The 26,019-nt window shown below is 51.6% G+C and overlaps 3 protein-coding genes and 1 non-coding gene across 4 annotated transcripts; 2 read left to right on the top strand and 2 right to left on the bottom strand.

Annotated features, from left to right (window-relative positions):
* Positions 1–4,240: 4,240 nt before the first annotated feature.
* Positions 4,241–4,312, bottom strand: SMAC4_13306. The gene has a single exon. It is a non-coding gene; the product is annotated as a tRNA-Arg (tRNA).
* A 2,166-nt stretch (positions 4,313–6,478) lies between these two features.
* SMAC4_08341 (uncharacterized protein) lies at positions 6,479–8,305 on the top strand. The gene is made up of 2 exons (XM_003347323.2): positions 6,479–6,840; positions 6,912–8,305. Exons 1-2 carry the CDS (start codon positions 6,738–6,740, stop codon positions 7,514–7,516), a joined length of 708 nt encoding a protein of 235 aa, XP_003347371.1. The 5' UTR covers positions 6,479–6,737; the 3' UTR covers positions 7,517–8,305.
* Positions 8,306–17,895: 9,590 nt separating this feature from the next.
* Positions 17,896–22,990, top strand: SMAC4_08342 (uncharacterized protein). The gene is made up of 6 exons (XM_003347324.2): positions 17,896–19,397; positions 19,487–19,596; positions 19,655–21,121; positions 21,177–21,293; positions 21,347–21,976; positions 22,034–22,990. The coding sequence occupies exons 1-6, from the start codon at positions 18,618–18,620 to the stop codon at positions 22,542–22,544; spliced, it is 3,615 nt and encodes a 1,204-aa protein (XP_003347372.1). The 5' UTR covers positions 17,896–18,617; the 3' UTR covers positions 22,545–22,990.
* A 660-nt stretch (positions 22,991–23,650) lies between these two features.
* SMAC4_08343 (uncharacterized protein) lies at positions 23,651–25,719 on the bottom strand. The gene is made up of 4 exons (XM_003347325.2): positions 24,669–25,719; positions 24,499–24,586; positions 24,242–24,424; positions 23,651–24,166 (listed from the first exon to the last, which is right to left on the bottom strand). Exons 1-4 carry the CDS (start codon positions 25,323–25,325, stop codon positions 23,994–23,996), a joined length of 1,101 nt encoding a protein of 366 aa, XP_003347373.1. The 5' UTR covers positions 25,326–25,719; the 3' UTR covers positions 23,651–23,993.
* Between the last annotated feature and the right edge of the window lie 300 nt (positions 25,720–26,019).

Raw genomic sequence — 26,019 nt, 5'->3', positions numbered from 1 at the left:
ACCCCGGTAGCCATTCATCTCGAGTCCATGTAGCCGACTGCAAAACATGCTCCTGTAGCACGTTGTCTCAAACTGTGGAGTCATATCGCTTGAGACAAAAAAAAATACCACGCTCTTGAGCCTGGGGTAACTCATCATTTTTAGAATCTCCTGACGAGTATGTTTGAGGGACTTTGAAAAGTTGAAACACAATGAACGTAGTGGATGCGTTGAAAAGGTGTACTGTTTGTCTTCGGTCTCTGTTACTCTTCCGCTTCCAGCTATGTACGTAGGATCAAACTGACCAAGGTAACCTCGCCGATTTGCTAAATATACAGGGGTTTCCATCTGAAGGTCCTGGTCCACGTTAAGACCCCAAGTAAAACAGTCGTCCTGATTCGCACACTGGGAAGAAAGGAAATTGTCCACGGTCTTTGATTCAGAATCATAGGGCGTACGTACTTTGACAATACGCTCCGAGATATTGTGACAGGCGCTGCATATAGCGAGAGAATCGAATACGTCAAAAGTGCAGTTGCTTGAGCGACAGTGGTGCAACAAGGTCGAGGTAGGTTCGTACGGCCGAAGTGGCAATTCCTCAAAATCTTCGTAGAACGCGGTGCTCAACCCTTCTGGCAGCGCTAAGCTGTGCCAAATGCTGAGTTTCACGTCGTCGTCTCCGGCAGACCCATTAGCAGGAGTAAGAATGATATTTGGAGGTCTTTTGGAGACCAAATCATTACCCTTCGTGAAATTCCTTGTAAAGCGCCGCAGCTCGGATTCCCAGTCCACTGAACATATAGTCCATGACCGATGAAATGTCGACGCCGCAATGGTCGCCTCCAGGAAACGGTCATAGCCAAGCAAAGCTATGGTGGCAATGAGCCCCAGCGCAATCCAGCGACTTAGGTGCCTAATTACCAAAGCATCGTCGATTTTGAGCTCGGCTGACACAGGGCGTCCTTCAAGTAGGTAACCGTACAAGAATGGGGGACCTGTTCAATGGAGGAAACCGAGGCCTCACCTAGAACCGATATCCGTCAAAAGTTTAACACTCCCAAATGGCCTCGAGAGGCAGCATCGAACTTGACAAAAGTGGTGAGCTTGTGTTTAGTTCGCAAAAACGAGTTCCACTTGGTCTGGCCGATGGTCGAGGTTAGGGTAAACGCCATCGCGGTACGAGAGATTTGTGATAAAATGGAGACAACGGTGCTCAAGGATAGGAAGATCGTCCACGAGTCAGCGTAGGATCCATGGTAGGCCATCACATGGAGATGGTGGAAACGAGCGAGCTACAGCTCAAGATCATGGCTGTTATCTCCCATTTCCAGCCCGATTTGTGAGTTTTCCGCGGGATAGTGGACCATAAACCGCCCTGTTCCAACGGTTAATGTCGAGAACCTTGAAGGCGGTACACAATGTTGGCCAACGCGTGAATTACAGACAAACCTACAACTTTCGACTGTTTGCCGTCCATACCCAAACCAACCTCGTCGACGTTGCTGCCTGAAACTGCCTTAGATGCCTCATGGATATGCTCCTGTCGGTTTGCCTGTGATGTAAGAGAAGAGTAGGTCGATGGAATGGGCCCCTTGGACACTGCAACCGTGTCAAGTTGGGGCAACAGACTCAAAGTGTCCCGCCGCTCGTCCCCAAAGGTACGCGAATGGTTATAGGCCGTCATCTAACTCGTTGGGCCAGACAACAAGTGTTCCTCATTGTCAGATGAGGTAGCTAGATGAGTCCGTGGTCCAGCAAGTGAGTCGCGTAGACACCGAAGTAAGGACTGCGAGGGGGTAGGCGACATTTTAATAGCAAGTTTCAACCTAGAGCCTTGCGACTACGTCACCGATAATTGGCGTTGTGTCCAAAAGCAAAAAATACGCCTTCTTTCCCAACATTTGCTGGCCCCGCATGTCGGATGGTTGCACAACGCTGCGAGGCTTGGATACTACTGCCTCAATCTGGGGATAAATGTCGAATCAGAGCCAACTCCAGCCACATATACCAATGTCTGGAATTCCAGCTGAGACATGTTTAGAGAAATATCCTGCGAGGCTATGGCTGTGTTGGATATAGCAATGCACGGGGTTAACTGGGAAATAAGCGGATAAGATCCTGCTTCCACGTCCACAACTACTTGAAGCGGGCGGGATGAAGGCTTCCTTTCATTCATGGTGGTGTATGCTTGCTTGACCTGCTTTAGACGACGATATCATCATGTATTTAGCAACAGAGCGCCATGTGATAACGGTGTAAGCGGTAGATGGGTGCCTGGGCTCAAAGTGCTGACCACAATGAGGCAGGAACCTAACAGCGTCCACGGAATGAACTCCGCAGACTTAGAAAACCTTCTGGATGCAGCCCTTGGCTGGGGCCTTATCGTTCAACGTCGACGAAGAGTTGTAGCTGGCCATCGAGTGTCCTTCAAATGTCTCACCCCGTTGAGAATCACCCAACGGCCATGCCCGATTCAAACTGGCACAAAATAATGAAATGGTGGCGCAACGACAAATCACTCCCAGTCTCTGTAATGAGCTGGCATGGTTCTTGAAACGCCATTGCATATGAGAGCTCTTCGGGTGTAAAACAAGTGGAAAATGTGCGAGGAAACCAATAGGAACATAACGGAGAATAGTCCGCCTGTGGAGGGGTCATAAAACAAGATCGAGCATCTTGATTTGCGGCAAAGAGCTTGCCATACTTGGTTTGACCTGTGTCATGAACTTGACCTGTTTGGTGACTGATGCCTTGGAGAGAACATGTGACGAGGTAGGCGGCCATCCTCAGTTCGGTGTACACTGGTGTGCCGGATTCGCAATTTCTCCTGTAATTAGATACTGAAAGTTCGAGGAGCTCTGAGCATTAACGGGGAGCGAGGTAGATAGGCCCTTATACAAGGTCTTCGTAGAATGCATCATCGACTCCGTAGACATCACCGCTAATGAATGTCATCCCAGATCTGTCTCCATCTCACCCATCTCTCTAGTGGTAGTTGAGAGGTAGCCGCCAGCTAGCGGCCCTTACCCACCCTATCACTGTCGCTCAATGATGGAGACGTAATCGCAAGAACAACGGACATGACTGTCCAATTTGGACTAAGCAGAGTAAATCAAGGAAGAAAGTGAGGCGCGCGAAGCCCTTACCCCACAGGGATCAAATCCGTAAGATCAAGGTAAGCAACTCGCTGAAAGCTGAGAATGTTCCTTGCCCCCCTGTTTGGTTGATGTACTTGTTTTGTCCTTACGGGGCTGAAAAAGAAAAGAGAGTGAAAAAGGCACAGAGGAGCAGATCTGTACCCCGTAAACAAGAAAAACGGGGTAGAGAGGGGGGAACCAACGACTTTGCTGAACTCCTTGGCCTCAGTTGACTTCAAGAATGGTTAGAACTTTTCGGTCCTTCGACCCTACCCCAGCTTCTCGCTATCCACCACGGCTAGTATACGGAGTAGCGTACCGTCACGCTCTTGTAAGACGAGACGGGGACTCGCGAGGTTGGCATCTGAGTCTACGTGTAGGCGGTGTTTACGAGGAACCGCTGATGGATTCGGCACTTCCCGCAGATAATGAGCGACGGTGTGATGAGAAAGGTACTGTACAGTTGTGGGGACGACGTGCTGGCCGTTAACTTCATTGCACGCTCTTCTGCCGTTAAATTCGCCAAGCATTTCCATGTTGCGTTTGACGGCGCACCCGGATGACAGGCCTATGCATCCGTGGCTCCTCCGGACCAAATTGTCGGTGCCGGCCATGCTCGTTCTAAGGACCTCCAGTCACCGACCGTATCAATGAGCTGTGGTTGGATGCATGAGGAAAAGACTGATTGGGGAACAGGTAGTGAAGGGTGCGGATATCTTGTGAAGGAAGAAATGATGGCCAGCCGTAAATCAAGCTGTACACTTCGGCGAGGTGCGGTGTGGAGAGTGCGCTACGCTAGGAGATCTCTGGAGATATCGAAGTGAGAATCAGGATCTAAAGGAAAAGGGGGGGGGTGGTACGCTCTCCGATCCCTGCTTTTGAGGGTTCTTTACATTTAGTCAAGCGAAGAGGGCAAAATAACAGAAGCGGGCCTTGTATAGCCATGTCCACTAAGGCGCTTTTACCCGGACACCGTCTGCCGGGCCTAGTCAAGGATAGGCAAAGGACGTGAAAGGGGAGTGTGGATTTCCGAAGACAAAAAAGTTGACCGCGAGAAGCAGAACAAACACCACCATCCGCATGCGCGCATCAAATTGCAAGAAAGGCAAAAGAAAAAGATGAGTCGATCCACCCAGGGGTCGAACCTGGAACCTCCTGATTCGTAGTCAGACGCTCTGCCATTGAGCCAGCGGACCTTGTACTGTTGAAAAGCAGTCTTGTAGGGAGTTCCTTTCAATGCTGTGGGATATCCTTGATCTTGGTGTGGAGGCACGATGAATATTTATGACCAATGCGACCCGTCTGAAGCCAAGAACCCCACACCGCAACACCCGGATTCGCTCCGTTGCCCGAACCACCGAAGATGCCGGGCCCCCGGGGGTCAACCAAGTCAGGGGCAGAAATGCTCGACATGTTCGAGGAACTAAAGTCGATCCGATATCGCCTTTCTCGTATTCTTTATCCCCAGTTCAACGGGATATACGCAAATGTTTTCCCAATCGAGTAAGGCGAATGAGGCTCAAATATTAACCGGCGCGTTGATGTGCTTCGCATGGCTCCGAAGCGCTGTCGCCAATGCATGGAATGGCGACAAAGAAGCCAAGAAGACGAGGAACTCCGAGACATGTCTCACTTTCCCACGGAAAGACGACGGGCCGCTCCACCATGGCCGGGGTGTACTTTCGTGTTTCCGGTCAATGACCGGTCGGTGTCAACGGTATCTCGTGAAAGATGGCAGTTCTGCCCATATGCCAGCACTCGCTTTAGGAAGGTGTTTATGTCAAGAGCATTGCTGCTGACAGCAATACCAAGCTTGAAAAGTCATGACGGAAATTTGATCTGCGGTGAGACCACGAATCCCATTTTGTACTTCTCGAGGCGAGGAAGTCGGGGACCATACTGCCTGTCATCGCCGATTTCATCTTCGCCAGGTTTCCGCTTGTGACAATGGGAGCGCTAAGTAACTTGCTTCCCAATCATGGAGAATGCGAGGACAAGTTCAGAATGTTGTGCCCCCGGAAGAGGCTAGACAACGCTCCAGGGGAACGTGGTCTGCCTAACCCATCAAGCCTCGGAAGGTGTTCCAACACTTTGCGCTTTTGCACTTGAGTTCTGTTGACAGGTGCGCAGCTGGTGCTTTCATCTTCCCTGTCAACTCCCTCTAGTTGATGTGTCCAGGAATGGAGATGCCCACCGAAATGCCCGTTGTAGATGCCACTAGCGACATTGGTTCCTCCCATGACGACGCCGCTGGAACTGCCACCGCCACCAGTTCCTCTCCGGACGACTATGTCCGATATTAGCATATACCCAACGAAAGAAGGGCTGATTATTTCGGTACCTACTACTGCCGATGAGATTGCTGATGGTGCGTTTCCCCCTCTGTGCATGGATGGCTGCCACGGCAGGACCCATGCCGCAAAGCCTGGTGGTAATGGCGGCCCATGGAGGACCATTACCAGAATCTCGTTCTCAGTCAGATAGAACAATAGATCCTTCTGTTGTGGAGTCATCCTAGAGGCGAGACAAACACTGCTCCCCGTCAGCCGGTACACCGGCCAGCAAGTGGATTTACCGTCGTCCCCTCTCCGTAGCCATAGCGGAATCGGAAAACCGGGCAAAACGAATGTAGTAATTTGGTGATTGGGAGTTTGGAGAGGATACTGAGGCCTACCATAGGTCACCAGTCGACTGGTCAAACAAAGTTTGCTTGGTATTCATCCGGTGACGGCCTTCAATATTGATGATGACGGCCGGGGATGTTGTGTCAGGACGGGTCGGGTTTCAATCGCCTACCAGGTACTGTAGACCGTGACGTGCAAGGGCAATCTATGCATGACAGAGGTTTCATGGCGGTCTTGGGTTGATCAACTCGAGGATCGGATGGAGGGCCGTTCCCAGACTGTCGGAGTCGGATGACATTTCTCGGGTTGCAACCCGGTTTGCTTGCATTCCAGACGGGGCTCGCATCATCACCTCCCGTCAAGTGGTAAGAGGGAGGCACTGTGGGTGGTATCGCTAAAACATTTCGGCGCCCATGCTGGGTAAGAATGGTGGAAGAAAGATGTCGGCAGAGTCTTTGACGTTGCTTGGGTAGGTGGACGTGGCATTGATCAAGGTAAGGATAAAAGAGGAACTATTGACGGGAGTGAAGTTGTTGAGTGATAGAATGCTTTCCGTGATGAAGGAACTAATGTCGCTGCAAAGCTGAGTGGCTCCCCACTGCGCTTGAACGCGGGGTACTTTGGCGGCCAGTAGGGACGATTCCAGTGCCTGCCGGGCATTGGGCTCTCAACACGGCAGGGCCCCTCAGTTTTGACTCGAATCTTGTTGACGTACCGTTTTTCTCCTGCCAAAAAGGAAAGGACGTCTGGCTTAAAGCCTCGTCACTTCCTTTGCAGTACCAACCAAGGCCATGAAAATATTTTGACACAGAAGCGGGACTGTGAGGAAATCCGTGTAGCTCCTTCCTCAATTTGAAATGGGGAGCAGTGTTTTGGGCAGAACACAAAATTTTCTTGATACACGCTGTTGTCCCGCTGGCTGAAAGAAACGACAAAAGTTTACCAAATACTTCCCACTTCAGTCTTCTTCACCTCACCATCATTATCCACCCTCAACATGACTTCGTCACCAGCCCCCAGTGAATATTCCGACGAGGAACTACGCCCATCGAGAAAAGAGAGTCGAGGACGTGAATTGAACGTCTATGATGCCGTTGTCGGTATGTTTTGTCTCCTTGGTGCTCCTGTTGCCCGGTATATATGTGAACTTTATCATCTAACTTCCTTCCAGGTAATGTCACCTTGAATGACCGATCTCAATCAGGTGCTTCGCGTCGGAATGACTCCTCAAGTAAGCGGCAAAAGCGATCCTCCGGACTGCATTCTTCCCGCGACCCCAGGTACGCTCCTGAGGAAGTTCTCTTCCGACGCAAGGGCGCGCCTGTTCGCTACGAAGAAAATGACATATACTGGGCCAACGAGGATCTGCCTGACAGCGGACGTCATCTCCTCCCCGACAGCGACCTCTTAAAGTCCATCCATGGATACACCAGCAACTTCTACGACGCAATGGCCCTTCGCCTCGGTTCGCGCTGTGTTATTGGCTCCCGTACCATTGATGAGAGGAGTATGGATGAAACCGCTCTGCTTGCCTTTGGAATCCTCCTGGAAGAAGCAAGTCGCGAGGCCATGGGGAAGAGAGGGGATTTGGTTCTGACCGAACCGTTCACGGATTCTAAGCTACTACACGCTGATGAACGTGCTCTCGTCACCCCTGCTGTGGTCCATCAACAACCAGTTGCGGATGGTGACCATGGAGCAACTCCGGAAAAAAAGTGGCGAAAGAAGAAAAGAAAAATCCGACGTGACGACGATGTTGCAGCAACCGAAACATGATCCAGCCATTCCTGGTGCCCGAGACAAGGCGTTGCTCGGTATACACATCCAACGAACCTGGGAATCAGCCTTGTAACAAATGGTCTTGTCAAACTCGGACTTTGGACATCATCATCCACAACGTTGCTGCCTTCATCACCTCTGGACGATTGTTACTTGACGACCAAGGTTGCATCGACGTTTGCGCTTATCAGTAGCCGGCCGCTGTCTATAAACCCAAAGCCTTGCTATAACGTGGGTGCTTACCATGTGGTCGTGGTGCTCGCTTCTGTCCCTGAATCAACTCGAGAACACGTTTTCAGACCCTGCCATCTCCAGACGAGGGCCCCGCACAATGCTGATCATCAGTACAAAGGTTATTAGGCGCCTCGGCGAGGATGCGTGTTCGAACGCAAAGGCCACCCCTCTGTTATGGTCTTGACAAGCGTGAAGGCTTTGGAGCAACTGCGGTACTGGCTGGTCACTAACACAAAAGGCATATGCCTCTGGGATCATGGAGCCGCCACAATGGGACGCCAAATGGCTGAAACACGGAGTGGTCACGTTGTGAACCGCGACCAAGATCCAAACCCTTCTCCTCTTTGTCGATCCATCACAGAGAGCTTCGCGTAGGACATCCGCGTTGCTTTTCTCTATCATGGGGATACAGCTACGTACTAGCCATGACTTAGCAAGCACAGTACACGCTGAAATGCATAACCCCGATATGAATAGTATCATCTCCGGATAAAATACGTACCTGATGCACTGTACATTACACAGCCTAGTACTACAAATCGACTGTGTTTCGTGCGTATCAAGCAGCGTTCGCGCGCCATCCGGGTTTGCTTGCTGGTTTGAGGAGCGCAGCTCTTCTCCAGTGCTGTGAGATAATTGGTCAAGGTGATAGTGACAGGAGTTCGCCAGAAGCAACGTTTTGACAGAAAATGGTAACAGAACGACATATGTTACAGTTGGTGTGCCTATAATACGTGGCTAATATTTCCGACGCAACGGAACTCGACTTCTGTCGCCGGAACAGCCTAATTAGAGATTCAAGGGCATGCTGTCCTTGACGCAAGCTACCGCTCACGTACACCGGAAGAACAAGTGTCAGAATTTCGGTGAATTTTACTGAAGATCGGAACATATCCGCTAGACTCTAGTCTAGTAAGTGCCGAATGAAACACAAATTACAGTGGATGGACGACGAGCCCTCCAACTGTAGTGTAAGCTCACGTATTCTTCTAGTAGTCGCACTGTCATCCTTTTGACGAGCATCGCAGTGTTCTCGGGGAATCCTCAAGCATGTACACTCCGTCAATATCGTTTCCTAACTCTGGAATCTTCCTAGCCGGAGCCAGCGGACGTTCGATTCTGTAGTGGAGCTTACCATCCGCCTAGATGGAAGCTTACGTTCCATCACCCGTCTTTCAACTTACCTGCATTTCCATCCTTACCTGGAGAGATATCCGCTCCTCTTATTCATCAACCGAAATATTCGAGACATTTTCCACAACAGGAGCCAGCAGCAGGTCGGTCTCGAAGCTGGACAAAAATCCCCGTGTTCCAAGTCGTTGACAAGGAAGCCACGAGCGAGAACCACAAAAAGCTTGACAAGGGGGGAATACCCAAGTCCTATAGCTCAGAGTCACGATCACGACATACATGGGTATCCGGAGCTCCCTCCATAGGCTTCTACGCGTAACGTGAGTGGTCAGCTAACGCCTGGCAACAACGCTGGGCTTTCATGATGAGCATGGCATGGCTTCGTGAGCATGGCTTATTCTGGGAAAGTGATAGGTTGAAACAACCGATAATTGAAGTCCCCTTCTTCCTACAAAGATCTTTTCCACACCAAGACACTAGGTACACTACTATCGCGCATTGATATCCACGGGGTCATGAGGACTGGACTGGAGAAGAAGGGACGCGTGAGAAAATACCTCTTCATTATTGCGTAAACGAGGTGCTAAAAGAGAGGCCACGGCAATTGCTGGATATCCAGACGGGCTCCATGACTCCATAGATAGGCCTGGCTCAAACCTGGCTGGGGCCTATTTCAGCGCACCGCACCGCATCGTTGCCTTACTTCGGCTCACGAGAACGGCAAACGATCAAGATTAATGAATGCCGGTCAGCTCTCCATCTCCGTCTCCACATGGTGTATTTCTTAGGTATGCTAGGCATTGTGGTTCGGGGTATTCAGGGTAGGTAGGTGGGTAGTGTAGGTGAACATCCACAGACAGGCTTTCTCCTCGCTGTTGCATGTGGCACGTAGGTATGGCAGGAGATTTGGCGAGAAAGACATGGAGAGATCGGGGGCAAGACCGATATGATCAGACAGGTGGACAGATGGACATGCGCGACAGGTGAAACGAAACGAAACGAGGCTGACATGAACTGCTTGCTTTCTTGCCATGTTTCCTGGTTGTTCACCCAGTTGTGCCTTCGAGATGCAAAGATCCTTTGACGGGCCTGACGGGCTCAGGTAAGCATAGACAACGGACAGCGTGGACGGGACGATAGATCACGGGTAGTCATCTCTACTATCGACGTTCCGTATGTACACAAATCATGGTTTTCAAATCGTTGAGGCGTCCGATGTCGAAGTCAGACCAGGTTCCGTTTCTTTTGGTCCTCGAAAGCCAGCCGCCCTGTGCCGCTGGCTTGCTCATCTGTTCGTCCATGTTTTCGGCTCTAACATCTGACGTGACCTGACATCATTAGAACTTGGAATCGAACAGCAGTCCAGAACAACCGAGCGAGCCTCCATTTTCAAGTCTGATACAAATCTCAAGAATTTGGTGCTAATATCTGAGACATTTTCGCAATTGGACACTGAAAATCCTACGTGAAGCGAACTGCAAAAGCGAAGCGACGCGATGCGATGCGATGCCCGACGCCGTAGTTCCCGGCCTGGAATCGCGCACGTGGATGTTCTTTTTTCTGTTATGGCGTTTTGACGTTCTGGCGGTGTTCTGAGAGGCGCCACTTGGTTTACTCCGTATGTTTCTCCAACAACCGAGATTGCTTTAGGCGAGTAATTATCTTCGAGAAGAAAAAACAGACTTTTTGCCGTTTTGGTCAATATTCCGAACAAGGGGAGGGGAGTGGGGTTCGAAGATTGTAAAAGTGAGAACTGAGAACTGTTGATAGTTACCACAAACTCGCGAGTAATGAGTAGGTGAGCAACGAAGAAGATGGGGTGGTGCGTAAAGCATCGGCACTTTGGTACGTACCCCCTCCTCAATTAACCCTATCTTTCAAGTACCGCTTTTTTTGATATTTAAGTTTATCTCGAGTAATATCCATGCTATAAAAAAGGTAACGCATCCACGCAATTCAGCTGGCCCAAAAGGGGACTTTTTACTATATTTTGCTTTATATCGGGTTGCGGAGGGTGGAATGTGGGGGTCACAAGCTTCAAAATCGACTTCGGACCTTCGTCACTTGGAAAGTGGTGATAATTGCGGGTGGCAGGGGTAGTACGTACCAAAGTATCGACGCTTTACGCAAACCCAAAGATAGGACGTATCGTTAGGGTTGTTTGTGTGTGGCTTCACCGTTCTCACTTAAGGTATGTAGTGAATGACCGGACGTACCTCCGGTCCTGCAGCCCTCGTCTTCGGACTTCGAGATGGGCATGGCATCTGTAGTGTGAAGCCCAGAACACGTTGGGATAAGCTCAACATCCCCAAGCCCCCAAGTCGAAACCCCCCCAAAATCAGCCCTGCCGTCATCGATTCGAGACCAGCCGAGTACGATTGCCATCTGCACCTTCGCGGGGCCTAAAAGGTAACGATTGCCATCTGCACCTTCGCGGGGCCTAGAAGGTACGACGGAGCCACCGTGACCGCGGACTTTGCGGGGCCTTTAATGTCAGTACCAGGAACTGCGTTTAGCATTTAGTGGGTTTATCATCGCTGTCCATTCCGCACCTTGAAATTGCAAAAGAGAGGGGCAATGAAGTCAAATGAACACCGGAGCTGACGCCGACTAATTGCCAGCTGAGGTCCGAGGACCCGGTCTCCGGGTTTGGTGTGAGTGGAGAGATCCGTCTAGTGTACTGTAAGTCCGGGAGGGGAAATGGATTTGGAGTGGAAGATGGATGTAGGACGATGGTGGGGGATTTGAGACATTTGGACAGCTTCACTTTTTTTATCCTTCGTTTCTTTTGTCGTCGCAAAGAGGTTCATGAGTGAGGGGGGGCGTGACACACCAGGTTTTGTCTTGGTAACAAGAGATTTCCAAGGCGCGGCATTACCGGCTCGGGGAGGCAAGCAAACAAAAAAGCAAAGAGAAACAAGAGATTCGAACTCGTCGGCGAGGTTTTATTTGGTATGCCAGAAGGATCCCTCTACCCCTTCATATTAGTAACTTGGGGAGGGATATGGAATCAGCGAGTCACGTCCTCAGAAAGCCTTGCCAACCAAAACCACCCAGGACAAGGCGTTGAAGCTCCGAAGGGCAACGATGCAAAAAGTGGAAACGGGCGCAGGTTTAGGCGAATATTGTTTGCCATCCGGAGTCCCAAACTTTTGGTTCATGGGACGGACTAAGGGTGTCTATCGGTCGCTCGGTCGGCGGCTCGGCAGGGGAAGCACAGGGGGTCAGGGCCGAAAAAAGTTTGTTGGGTGACTTGGGTATTCCGTTGCGAGGCAGCCCAGAGACGAAGGGTAGGCCTGACTGTGTGGACTGCACGTAGTGGTCGGATTGCTTGTCGCAGGTATGTATGGGGAGGAAGGGAATCACATATATGTGCGCAATTATCCGTTTGGCTCTGGCGTTGCAACCGTCGATTGGTGGTCACGTATTTTTCCGTGGTTTTGAGATGTGTTGTGGTATTCTGAGCATTCACTTGTTTTTCGAATGTCGGAGAAAAATAATGAGAAGATCAACTTTGTGTCAGTTGAGTGAGGTATCGTACTGTGTACCCGTTGCTGAGAGCGGTGAAGTTACCGACCGTACGGTTCAACCAAGCGTTAGTCCATGTAAAAGAGCCCTCTGTATTGGACAAGAGCTGCGATCACATGAAAATTCTGTTTGCTAGCGGTTTTTGCTACACGCAGTCTTTCCAAGATGATTGTCCTCTGTGACTTGTTAGTTAACTGCAGCAGCCCGAAAAGTTTACTACTCAACTGCCTATTCAAGCCTGGCACCTGATCCTCTTTGCCCATGTAAGCTAGAGCGGTGAAGATGAGCTTCCTGTCAGTGATAGGTTAGATAGGCTTAGGCGGCCCTTGATACCTTGGTGGACTTTGCTAGTTTGCATAAGAGATAACATTCTTGGTGAAGGTAGGTCTTGAAAAGATGTTTGTATGTCATCTGTTGGAGGGTAGCCGTTGTGAAGCCGGATTTTGATAGGCCGTAATTAGGGCACGCCGCTTGTCGGGAGGAGGGGAAGGGGTGGGATCCGTAGTGATGGATGCAGTGAGATCTTCCCGCCCAGACCGAGAGCTGCCGAGTGGTACGCTATCACGTCTTGGGCTATTGTTGGTGCGTCTAAGTTGACCTCCTCCACTGCGGTACAGGTCTTCAGGTCCCGTGGCCTCCTCCACCGGCTAATCGATAGATGCATAATACCCGCTGAGCAGGTATGTAGATCACCGGTCCAAATGACAAGGGCCTGCTTGCGTCTTTTCTGTCCGACCTTGACGTGGGTCTATGGAGGGAGGGGGTGATCTGGAAGAGTGGAAGCAACGAGGATGGAGTGAAGGTAATGTAGATGGGGCCGAACCCGACCCAACGGAACTCCGGGAGTGGCTGGACCGAATAGGAAGATGAAGGTAAGGAGGCTCTCGCTGACAGACTAGGACATGCCCGTCGGGTAAATTAGTACTAAGTAGGAACAGAGAGACAGAAAAAGACAAAAACAAAGGCCGATACAGTACGAGTTGGTGCCATATCTATCTCTATTCTTAGTTAATAATGGATAATGCTAGATCTGACCATGAAGTCACCGCCTTTCTCCAGTGGAACTGGTTACGCCTTGCCAAGGTAGGTAATCCGACGCAGTCCACTACGCTGAAGTGTGTGGTGCAGCAGAGATATCTGTCAGTATCTGGGGAAGACAGGTATGTGAGACAGAGAGAGAGAGACAGATCCCAGATCTGAGATGGAAGAAGGACAAAGGGCAACAGATACATGAGGGTCCCAAGACTGGCCAGTCTCAGTTTCTGTGTGTCTGATAGGGAGTGAAGCAAGCAACACCTCTAACCCCGCATGTTTTGTTGGGAAAATATGCTGTTGTACGTCGACGTCTTGAGGGCTGTGCATGACCATGTTGTTGGATGTTTGTCTTTCTTTTTTCGAAAGGGGACCTATTGTTTTTTCCCCAAGTTCTGATACAACTGCACAGCCAATGAACTCGGAAGGGAGACCTTCACCCCAGAGGTATCTTTCAGCCTGCCCGAGCTGCTCATTCCTTATACTTCTTTCCAGGCACGGGTGCCGCAGTGGGACGACACGAGAGTCTGGATGAACTCATGGCAGCTGGAGAAGGCACGAGAACGGGAGGGTAATTTGGAGAATCGACGGGAAGGAGCCCGTTTATCGAAGATTTCGTGGAAGGCGCTTGCAAGGGAAAGAGGCTCTCGGCTGTGCCTGGTGACGGGAAGCCTGGGGAGAGCACCCTTGGCTGCGAGCCTGCGACTTCCAAGGTGTTGCTATAGCACTTGACTGCGGTAGGTTAGCGGATGGTAGACGCGCTAGCTGGATGCGGCATGACGGCTCTGGACTGAAAGACCCTTGAGTTGAAGACATTCAGATTGTGCCCAATCGTAATACATGGTTCGCACGGGTCAATGTAAATTTCCATGGCAGGCCGACGCACAGGCCCGCCCCATGCACTGTGTACATCAATCAGCAGGAGCGACGCCGACGTGCCTGCCTTTCTGCTCATCCGAAGAGGACATGGCAATTTCCCATGGCCTGGGTTGACGCCGATGCGGCAAGAGTTGTCCATCTTGCAAAAAAATTGCAGCGCAGGAGTGGTCGACAACTGCCCGTCAGTACTTGCGTCAGGGAGCCACAACTTTGGGAAAAAGCAAGAGAATTGAGCACAAATCTTTTCTCTTGATGCACCGATCCTACCACAGCCATGATATCCGAGGTTGAGCACTGCGACAAGGCGGATGTCGTGAACCTTGTTGAGACTTGAGATAAGTCGTCGCTGTTGATATTACGAGGTATGTATTTAGCCGCAATCCGCAATCTCTTTATTTGCATGCTAGCACCCCGCCGCTAACCGTAGTCATCAGTCAACCAATCACCACTACCGAAAGGCAAACCCCAAGCCCTGAAGCTGAAGCACCAGACATCAACCACCATGTCGCCGTGCAAAGGCTAGCTCGCCAGGTACCACACCCTCACCCGACGGTGATCAACCTCCAAGAGCCCCAGTCCGCGACCGGCCATCCCGCTTTCCACTCCCCTCGTTCGGGCCTCAAGGGCACAAAGACAAGGACATACGGCCTTTTCCGCTCTCGTCCTGGGCTTGATAGCAAAAGCGAGGAAAAGAGGATCCGATCGTCATCGTCGCTGGCTACGGGACACAGTGAAAGCCATTTGATCTCGCCTGGAAAGCTCCGAGTTCGGATTGGACAATGTGTTGTGTGCCTTACATAGCAACTATCGTGCCATATCGTTCCTTCGGGGGGCTCGACATGATATTACCGGATATCGAATATCGCGACACAAGGAGAATTTCCAATTCCAGCCGTGGACACTGGACAGTGGCATCCCGTTCACGTGCAGCGCACTGCTGGTGACTAATGGCAATAATATGGACATCCACTCTGGAAATTGAACACGATGCAAAGTACCCTTCGCAAAACGACTCAACTCGCTGCTCCCAAGTAACACTCCACGTACCACCAAAGCGGAAGAGCAAGCACGGACCTTTTCCATGCGGATCTTTTGATGGTGATCGGATCTCATATCAGCCATCCTGTTTTTCGGATTTCGGGCGGCTGGCCACGCCCACATCGTTTGCGGACACTGTCATCGAGAGGCCTTATTATAGCTAGTCTTTATCACGACACCCGCCCCTCAGAAGAATGCCGAACGAGCCAAGGCTGACAGGCTCTGAATTTTGTGAGCCCGTGACTCCGACTGAGGTGACTATGTTAGCTCGGAGCGCCGGCTGGTGGTAATGGTTGGTGGGTATGCCAATGCTGAGAGCGAGACCGGCAACGTACATGTGCTGTACCGGGTACCATTCAGACGTCGTATCGACTTCTTCCTCCCATAGTGCTGAGGCGCGGAAGTACAGAACATTGCGTACGGGCTACATGTCGTGGTGACGCGGTACGGGATCCCCATCAGCCCCTGTCCATCAGCAACAAATATTGGACATGTTGGAGGGATGGTAAAGAAGATGACCTTTCCTCCCCCATCTTGGCCCCGCCCTCTTCTAGCCTGGCAAGTTCACCATCATGCTGTGATGCAGAAGATGAGGGATGAGAACATGCAACCTCGCGAACCCCACCTCAGTCACTTGAGCTCACTCCGGCACCTATCCACGCCACTATGGGGATGGATGTTACCACCATCACTACCACCCGTTGCGCCTTGCCGCTCGTTGGACAACAGCCCGCTGTCAGCCGTCAGAACGAGTCACAATTGTCATCTCGGTTGACAATGTCCTTGCTGACCAAAACCATCTCGGACATCTCAGTTGCTGAGAAGACTGATCCTTCTGATGCAGTGCCTCTTGCTGCTATGCTAGCGGATAGCTGAGAGTAGAACGATGGGGATTCTACCACATACCCCGTTGAGGAAGTCGAGGGAGTGTGGTATCTTGGAATCTGAGACTGCCTACGTACATGCAAGGTCAGCGCCCCGTTACTACGATACCGTATGGGTGGCACACACCATTGTGATGACCCGCGCGACCCCCCGGAAATGGTTTCTTTGTCACTTCTGTCACGACAGTACCAGGAGGGCGTGGGCCACGGAGGGCTAGTACGTCGTCACTTTTATCGGTAGCATTATTATCGCCGCTTGTTGTCCTTTTGCAACTGCTTCTTTCACCAGCTGGATTCGGGCGCCACCTGCGCCGAAACGTTGTCCTCTCTCTGTTCTCGCGCCGCGCGCCAACATAGAGACTCGGCCACCTCTTGCTTCTGCGAACACAGTATCAAGAAAAGATACCTCACGATATGCTGTACTAAAACCGCTAGCTCCTTCGACACTCCACGCCAATCATCTAGCGAGCCGTGAACTTGGCGGTCGGTATCCACAAACTACCGCTTGACATACCACCTTTATGGCCTCAAAAGTTACCTGCACGGCAGCATAGCGACACGAAAACGTACCGAATCTACAGTGATCATCCTACCTTGACTGGTCTTCGCGCTCACCCGCGGCCTTTGCACTATCATCCTTACTCATCCAAGACCTTGGAGTATTGCGCGGCACAACAGACGACGGGAATATAGGAGATAGTAGTGTGCGCGCAACCTGGAAGCCCTATCATCAACCCATAGTTATTAACAGCACGCATTCTCTCATTAAGGGTCCCCGAGTGCGAGACTGTCTAATACTGTGTGGTCGCAGCATCCGCAGGCTACAACACGCGTCAGTGGCCTGTCACGACGACGCCTTACCACTCAGGACCTACCATTAACTACACAGTACTGAGGTATAACTGCTAGGATTCACGTCCAGGGGCCAGCCCCTTGGTGTCACCGCTTATCCAGATTTCCCCGCAAAAAGGAGCAGACGGGAAGACGAATGAGAAACAAAAGAAGGAACAAAAAGAAAGACAGAAAGAAAAGACAAGAGAACGAGCCGGGAGAACGAAAAAGACAGGACTCCGCTGGTCAACCGTCATCGACAGGAGCAAAAGTGAAAGCCAGGCACATGCGCAAGCACTCGACCGCGAATACAGGCAAGACCCCGGACGAGAGTGAGCTCGAGGCCCACTCGTTTGCTTCTCTCTGATTGCGCCGTCGACCGAACGAAGCTACGGGGATCCACCGGAAAGAGGTACTGGCTTGGCTGGAGTCTGCCGGATTCTCGATGAGGATGGACTAGCTCCAAATTCCATTTCCTTTTTTCTCTTCCGCACTCGACGCTGATTGACCGTCTCTTTTTTCCCCAAGCTGGTCACTTGGTTTGACGACGAGGCAAACCGACCACAGAGAAAAGAAGACACCAAAAAGACACACACGCCAGGTGTCACGGTCAGAAACACCAAGCACGTACAGCTACTAGGTATGTACACTTTTACATTACAGGCCACACAACACCCAAGCCAGCGAGAAAGCCCCCTTCGTTCCACCTGATCGTCCTATCCGAATCCCCGACCTGTTCCCCTGCCCGTGCCGGGCTACTACAGCACCGGTCCCCATCACACATATCCTTCAACCGAGTTCTGGATTTTCCAGACTCCCCGTGCTCCCCACCTGCCCGCAAGCGCCCCAATCTCGAACAGGCAACTTCTTCCATTGCTGCCCAACTGTTTGGTCTGTCTGGCCTGTCTGCGGCCTGTCTGGCTTGAGCCTCGTTGACGTGAAGCTAGGTGTGAGCTGAGAAGAGGCTTGACACAAAGTCGCAGGGGCCCTCGCTTTAGGTTACGTCTGTCCGGCGCCGGCCCGGATCCCTCAGCCTACGCGCCTCCCCACGTGCCTACACCCTCTAGACTCCAGAGTCTTCGAAACCTCGACAGGCTACCGAGTCTTCTCACCCCCATACCCACATAAGACATTTTACGACTACCTACCTACCTACCTACCTACGCTGTCCACCGCGCCCGCACGGCTCTTATGCCCCTTTCAGACCAATAAGCTTCATCCCGTGGCCTTGCTTTCCTATGATTGCGCGCGAACCCTGAAGCCCCGAAGCTTGCTCCCCCCTCTCTCGCCTCTTACATTGGACTCCGACTGTACGGGTCCTACTCCTGGCAAGCTCTGTCTTAGGTCCCTTGTTGCCCTGTTCCTGGGTCCGGAATACTAGGGCTTGTTGTTCGGAAAGCTCCATGGTGTTGCCACAGCTTATGCGCTTGGGCTACTGCTTGCTCCCGCCTGTCGTCTGAACTGTCTACCCCCTTTGGCTACTGCTGTTTGGCGTAAACGGTGTATCTGTGTAATACGGATACACATACATATTACCCAGCATGGACCCAGGCCCGCCCGACCCAAAACGACCCCGTCTGTCAACTGCCTCATCATGGTCAGCAGGTGGTGCGCACCACGGTGTGTCGCTCCTACATCCCACGCCATCTCCGACTGCTGGTCAACAGCATCCTCAACATCCTCATCATCTTAACCACCCCACGCCTTCGCCGCGATATCAACAAACCTCCCCTCACCCGTTCTCACGACCCCAAGGTCCTGGTGATCCCGGCGCCGCGCCTGCTGTCTCGCATCCCCATCCGCCGCCGCCGCCGCCGCCGCCGCCGCCGCCTCCGGCTCCATCGCAGCAAGGCCCCGTCGACGACCGGCGACATCATGAGCCCGACCGATATCCGCCTATGCAAGACCACCACCGACAACATCATCCTTCATCTCAGCCACCACCAGCACACCACCAGTACAACCCTGGATACCATCCTCCGAGAGAAGTTGTGGTGAAGCAGGACCCGACCGACGATAGCAACACTCCACCACACCTAAGGAGGCCCAATTCGACGGGCCATGCTCCCGACGGCATGACACCAGGGACCCCGATGTCAGCTCTGCCTCACCAAGGTTACCCTGAAGATAAACGCCATATGAGCTTCGACAATGGCCCCCAACAAAACATGTACAGACAGCCGAGTTTCCCTCCTCAGACGCCTATGGCGCATGGTCAACCATCATACGACTACCCTCCTCACTATGGACACCATGGCGACCTTCCCTATATCCAGATTGCCCCAGCGGCGGGAAAGCGCAAGGCGCAAAGAGCATCGCAGGTCGGTTTGGGTCCTAGCTAAGGATATACACGCAACTTGCGATCAAGCAAGGTTTGCGCTATAGACATAAAAGCTAACCTGCCCCATAGGCTTGTGATATGTGCCGGCAGCTGAAAGCCAAATGTGATGAGCTTAAACCCTGTAAAAGTTGCAAGGAAAAGAAGGTTGAATGCAAGTACCGCGAGGCGGTACCAAAGCAGTACGTACTTGTATACCGGTTGTCGGGTGGTTGTCGCATTGCTGACAAAACGATACAGACAAGACAAAGTGGCGGCCGATATCTTGGAGAACCTGATGGCTTTGAGAAGCGACTTCAGCATGTTCAACCATCGCATTACGAGACTGGAGAAGAGATTGGAACGCGTCGCGCCTGCGTTGGAAGCGCATCCGGAAATGATGTCGTCGGATGATGATCGTCCGGGTTCTGCTGACTCAGCAGCCATCGAAGATGGCTACAACTCATCGTCGCCAGGAGGCTCGGAAAACGCAACAAGGACACAGGCTCCTATAGATACACAGGAGGCGCGCAACATTACGAAGAACATGGACGAAGAGAAGGAACAAGAGCCTGGCCCATTTGTACGACCTGGAGCGCCCGCCATCCCGCTGAACCATACGACACTGGCTGCCCTTCTTCTGAAGTGGAAGTCGATAAAGCGCCTAGCGCAACGCTATCTGGATGTCGAGAACATCAAGTTTGTCGAAGAATATCCTATTCGACAGGAAGAGAGGCGGGGACTTCTTAGGTTATGGGGCAGAGGAGAAGGTCTCGACAGCAGCCGCATGGACAGAGAGTCCAACCACAACCTGGGTATGATGGAAGTTATTGACGACTACTCGGAAACGGGAGCTCCATCACCTGCGGATTGCTGGGGCGGAATTAGCGGCTCACCTGGGCCGATGGACCACAGGTCTACCATGGTTGGAGTCCAGACATTGGACTTTTCGGAAGAAACCGTCTGGAAGTACGTGCAGAGCTATCTGGACAACATTCAAAATATGCATCCGCTCATAATACCGAGAGAGCTGCATGCGATGGTGCGTTTGTTCTTGGATGGCATCCAGCAAAGCACCAAGAAACCTAAGGGTAGTGCTGGAATCGCAAAGTTCGTTGGAGCGCCGCCGCTGAGCTCGCAGGGTGAGACAGGGGTCAAAAGGAAGCGCTCCCCGGCACCCGACGGCGCAGACTCGCCATCAATGCTACCGAGGTCGGGGAAGCCGACATTTCAGCGGTCCATCAACAACGCGCTTGTGTTGCTGGTTCTTGCTCTGGGAAAAATTTGTCTGATCAAGGATAGAAAGATTCCGGATGTCGTGCCTGTGAGTGAGCCTTCACATGGGTCGCCAATGGTACGCAACGGATATCCCGCCTCTCCTATACAGGGATCTCCGCCGTCCTATGGTTCACATTCTCACTCGGCGGGTCTACCTTCGCCAAAGGATAGCGCAGATAGGTCGGGTCCTAGCAGGCGGCAGTCGTTCCAGGGAGGTGGCGCGCCTTCTATGAGGGTAGGATCACTCAAACGGAACATGGATGTGATTCCGGGCCTGGACTATTTCGCATACGCGACAGATATCTTGGGAGGGCAGCTGGCGGGAACGAGCCTGCGGCACATTCACGCGTACATCTTGGCGGGTTTGTATCATGGGCAGATGGGAAGAGTCATGGAAAGCTATGCCTACATCAAGGAGGCTGGCTGGGCTTTGCAGATCAAGATGAGACCGTAAGTAAACTTGTGCTAAGGTTTTTGACTGAGGGAGGGCTAACCCCAAGAACAGGAGCCTCGATCGGCTGAAGAAACTTCAAGAAAACCACCCATTTAATATTAATGCCGTGAAGGAGAAGTCGGATAATCAGATCGTCTTTGCCTTTTGGACATGTCTGCAACTTGAAAGGTGGGCAACGGCGTTCAAAAGTGAAGAGGAAGAGGCTAACATGAATACCATAGTGACATCGTGGCCGAGCTCCCTCTCCCACAATCCCACATCCTTGCGTTTGAGGAGATTATGCCGTATCCTAACATCAATCTGGCCAAGATGCACGGCTTCGAGGAGCATGTCCTGCAAAGCTACCTTGCTCAGCTTTACCTCCGAAAGTCCTTGAACCAAATTCATCAAATGCTTTATAACCCCGAGGATCCGCGATCACTAAAGGCGCAAAACGGCACCCCGCCAGGAAATATCATCGAGGTCATCACGAAATCTCTCGATCTACGCTTCGTCCCTCCCGAGTACAAGTTCACGCACGATGATCCGCCAGCTGGAGACCTTCTTTCCGCCCGACTACGTGCCAAGTACTGGGGAGCCCAAGTCATCACCTACAGGCCGTACATCCGACAGATTCTGGAGTCAAATGTGGCTCAGATGGCGACAGCCGAATCCCCGATGCCAGCGAGCACCCCCAGTGACGCTATGACTCCTCTCGATACCCAGATGCACAGCGTGAATGGCGAGATCACTCAGGATACCATTGAGTATGCGAAGAAGGGAATCCGGGCTCTGATTGAGAGCACCAGGGCTTTCCATGGTCTGCCAGACAAGCGGTTTGTTGTCACTAACATCTTTGGCACTGCGCATGCGTAAGTTTCACTCGGTATGATTCAGCTACATACATGTTACTGATCTTTAATACACAGCCAATGGGGTAACCTCCTCACACTCGCAGCGGTGTTCAAGGATCCAACACTTCATCGTCATGTTAACGAGCAGACGCTTAAGGAGCTCTTCGCCAGGACCATAGCCTTTTTCAGGATCATCGCCCAGCCAACAAGCGCACTGTCTGTTGACATGCGCATTCTCGAGGGCTTGGAGCGCGAGTTGTGGCACAAGCCCAACAGTGTAGACATCATGATGGATAACAATCACCATGTTAGCTCCTTTGTGGGCACACCATTGTCAGGCCCGCCACCGCCGCCCCCGGGCCCTAGGCCGACAGCACACTCTGCACCACCACTAGGACCACCAGGGCCACCAGGACCGCCGGGACCGCCGGGACCATCACCACAGATGCCAAGGAGTCCGATGCCGCCAATACAAAATAGCATGCATGGCCACGGGCCCCAAGATGGCATGATGCCTCCTTTACCTCCTATCCATCAACACCAACACCAACACCAACACCAACATCAACATTCACACCCCCTTTAAGGGAGATTTTGTATCTCAACCACCATACATGTTTTAGTATTTTGGAAACTGTGAAGGATTTCTATTACACTTGGTCCAAAAGCCATAATTCCCTTTGTGTACAAACAGAAAGAGGAGGATGGAGGTCATTGTGAGCGAGCGTAACAAGTGAAGGGTCGTCAGTCGATGTTGGTTAGCATGCGCGAACTAGAGGTGGACCCGATACTGTCCCTTTCCTTGGATATCAACTCATACATAGGATGCATCATGGCATACACACGGGGGTTGCATAATACCTATCTGCATCAGCATATCTTGAGAGAGAAATGAAGAGAGCATCTCTGCTATACAGCTCCGGCGTTGTCACTTACCCACCTATTCTGTCAACCTTATCTACCTACCAACTACCTACCAACTACATACATACCTACCTGTCTATCTATCCTCATCAGATACCCACACCAATCAAGCAATCTCACTCAGTCCTTGACATCTTACTACTACTGTGCAGCTCAAACGCTTCCGGCATTCCCACCTTCAAAACCAAAGTTTCTTCGGACCGTCAAGCTAAAGGGAAGATGTTGAAACAACCACAAACAACTACTCGTCAAATCCATCAAACATTCACTCCCTACTACAACCAGACCGACCCTCCGTCATCCACCATAAACAACCGCCAAACAACCAAACACACATTGATCACATAAAACACAACAACAACAACAAACAAACATCAGTCAACTCGACCTGTCTCTTGCATTTGCATAGGCGTCTTCAAGCTGGTGAGGGAGGAGCGCGAAAAGAAAAGCTATACATTAGTCGAGAGAGGGAGGGTACAAAAAAGGAAGCTGGTCCGCGGAGGATATACCATTTTGTCTGTCTCTGTATGTGTGAAATGTTTGTACGCTGCATGTCTGCATTTTTCTTTAGGTACTTGTCATCTTTTTGTCATATCTACTTTTTTTGTCTTGTATCTACCTATCCACTCTATTGGTTTCAAAAGTACCGGTGGTGTGAGCGAAGGGATAGGGAATAGCATCGGAGGAATCATAAATTCACAAACAAAATTACCCAACTCTATTAAAGTAGTCTGTTTTTAACGGCTGGCAATTTTTACTACAAGTGTCAACCAAGTTCTTCGTAAATTCATTCATGACGCTATTGGTACATTGATACACCCTGCGTGAAGCTCATAACCTCATTCATCGAATCAAACTTGCGGCTTTACATCCTCACCCATCCATCCATCCATCCATCCATCCATCCATCCATCCATCCATCCATCCATCCATCCATCCATCCATCCATCCATCCATCCATCCATCCATCCACCACTATCATATATCTTAACTCACGCACTCTTTCCACAATTCCCCTATCCATCGCTATTTAACCTTCATAATCCATCAACCGTCAAAGTTCACCACCCTAACAAACCCTCTCATGAACACCCACCCACGCTCACACCTTTCACAACAAAACAACAATCAAACAAAGCCACCCATCCGGATACGCCGCGTCCCTCATCAACTCCTCCAGCGGTGCCAAAAAGGGCACGGGAGCTCCGTGCAAGATGACGTTTGCCAGGACGGGGTCCCGGCTGCTGGGGAAGAGGGCGGGTAGGAGGGATTTAAGGGCTTGGCCTAGGGTTTGGGGTGTTCCTTTTGAGAGTTAGTACTAATACGGTTGGGGGGGTGAAGCAAACGGGAAAGACTTACGATTATTTGAACCCCGTGGAGGAACAAGGGTTTGCATCACGCGGTAAGAGCCGGCTGCTTGGGTTTTGTTGTTGTCCGATGAAGGTGGTGAGGAAGGGATGTAAATGCGTATTGGAACGTTTTTGAGAGCTGTGGGGGCGTTGAGGAGGTGGGTGTTTACTTTTGTGAAGGCTTGGTAGTCATCTGCACTCAGTTAGTCAGTCTCCATTTGGGAGAAAAGAACAAAAAAGGGTAGGAAGAAGAGTAGAAAAACATACTATCCTGCACAGCATTCCACAACGCCGTCGTATGCTCTTTACTCAAACCCATGATCCGTTTTGCATTTCCATTTCGGATAAAATCCGCCTAGTCACTCATCATCAGTCTCGTCTCTAAACTGCTCAGCGAGATCCAGTCTCCCCGTTCGCCACAGACCAGAAAAACCCACCTCCTTAGCACTATTCATAAAAGTATCACAAATATCCCACCCATCCCCATCGCCCACCACCAACCTCCACGGCATTTCACTCGGCTGGTACAGATCCACCAGCAGTCCGACGCTCAAGTTACGCAGGTGGACTTCCTCATGGTGAAAACTCGAGCACGGAGTGCCGTAGTAGGCCGTCAGCCGGGGCAGCAGCAACGCGAGATAACTGAACCGCGGGACCGAGCAGATGTAGGGCGTTTTTGGGTGTGATTGGTGGGTGATGTAGAGAGGGATTTGGAGGGACCAGAGGGTTTCGGGGATGGAGGTTGGTTTTGGTTTGGGAAGTAATGGGGCATGCCGGGGGGTTACGGTGGATGAGGTGGTGGATGATAGTGGCCTTTGGGGAAGGTCGTCATGGCTGCCGTCTCTAGATCCGGATCCGGATCCGTATCGGTGTTCGGATGCCGGGCCTCCGCCTCCGCCCCGGAGACTACTAGTGAACCCGGGACTGTGGCCGTGGCCGAGAACGAGACCGGTACCGGACCCGGCCCCTCGTGAGGATCGGAACGGATATGTAGACCGGAAGGAAAGAGATGATTGGTATTGGTCTTCTTGGTAAGGGGACTCTTCGCGCTGCGGAAGCTGTGGGGAGTGGGAGTAGGGGTTTGGAGATGCCATGGCTAACCTGGTCCTTGGCTGCCTCAGGGACCGGGACCGGACCGGGTCTGTTGGGTTGACTGAGGCTAACCTGACTTGGCCTGACAGGTTAAACGTCGCCGACCGGGTGGGCAGGTGGGTAGTGTGGGTGACACGGAGTGGGATGTGGGATGTCCTCTCTTCCTGTCCTGCCTGCGGCGCCAGTGAGGGCGGCGATGTTCCGGCCTTGTCTTTCGGGGGTTTGCGGCGAAGTGAGATTGGCAGGGGCTTTTACTGTTTCATGCAGTAAAACTTGGCCGGTCAAAGACAAATCGGTTATCGAGGGTTGTAGTTGATGGTATTCGGGTTCCCTTCTTTGCTTCTTTTTCGCAATCGGTGTGGTGATTGTTTCGTGAAGTGAGGTTACGGTTCGCTCCCGTTGGCTGATGAGAGGTGACTGAAGTTCAGATGACGGCGTCACTGGTGTTAGTGGGTAACTACAGTGGGGCAAGGCAGGTGATACAGGCGGTGCATCATGTAGCTGGTGGTGGCTGCCTTAGCGGCCTGAGATAACACTTATCGTATGTTGCGATCCGCTACTAAGTCCGAATACCACGAATTACGGCAGGACAGAATATCACAAAGTCCCCAATGGATCATGTTTAATTCCCGTTTCATTCGATAGTAAGTCTGTGAGGTTTCGGAGCTTAGGCATGTCTCTGTCTTCATGGCGATG

This window comes from Sordaria macrospora, chromosome 2 (assembly GCF_033870435.1).
Source record: "Sordaria macrospora chromosome 2, complete sequence".
Taxonomy (NCBI): Eukaryota; Fungi; Ascomycota; class Sordariomycetes; order Sordariales; family Sordariaceae; genus Sordaria; species Sordaria macrospora.
This window is presented reverse-complemented; position numbering and strand designations above follow the sequence as displayed.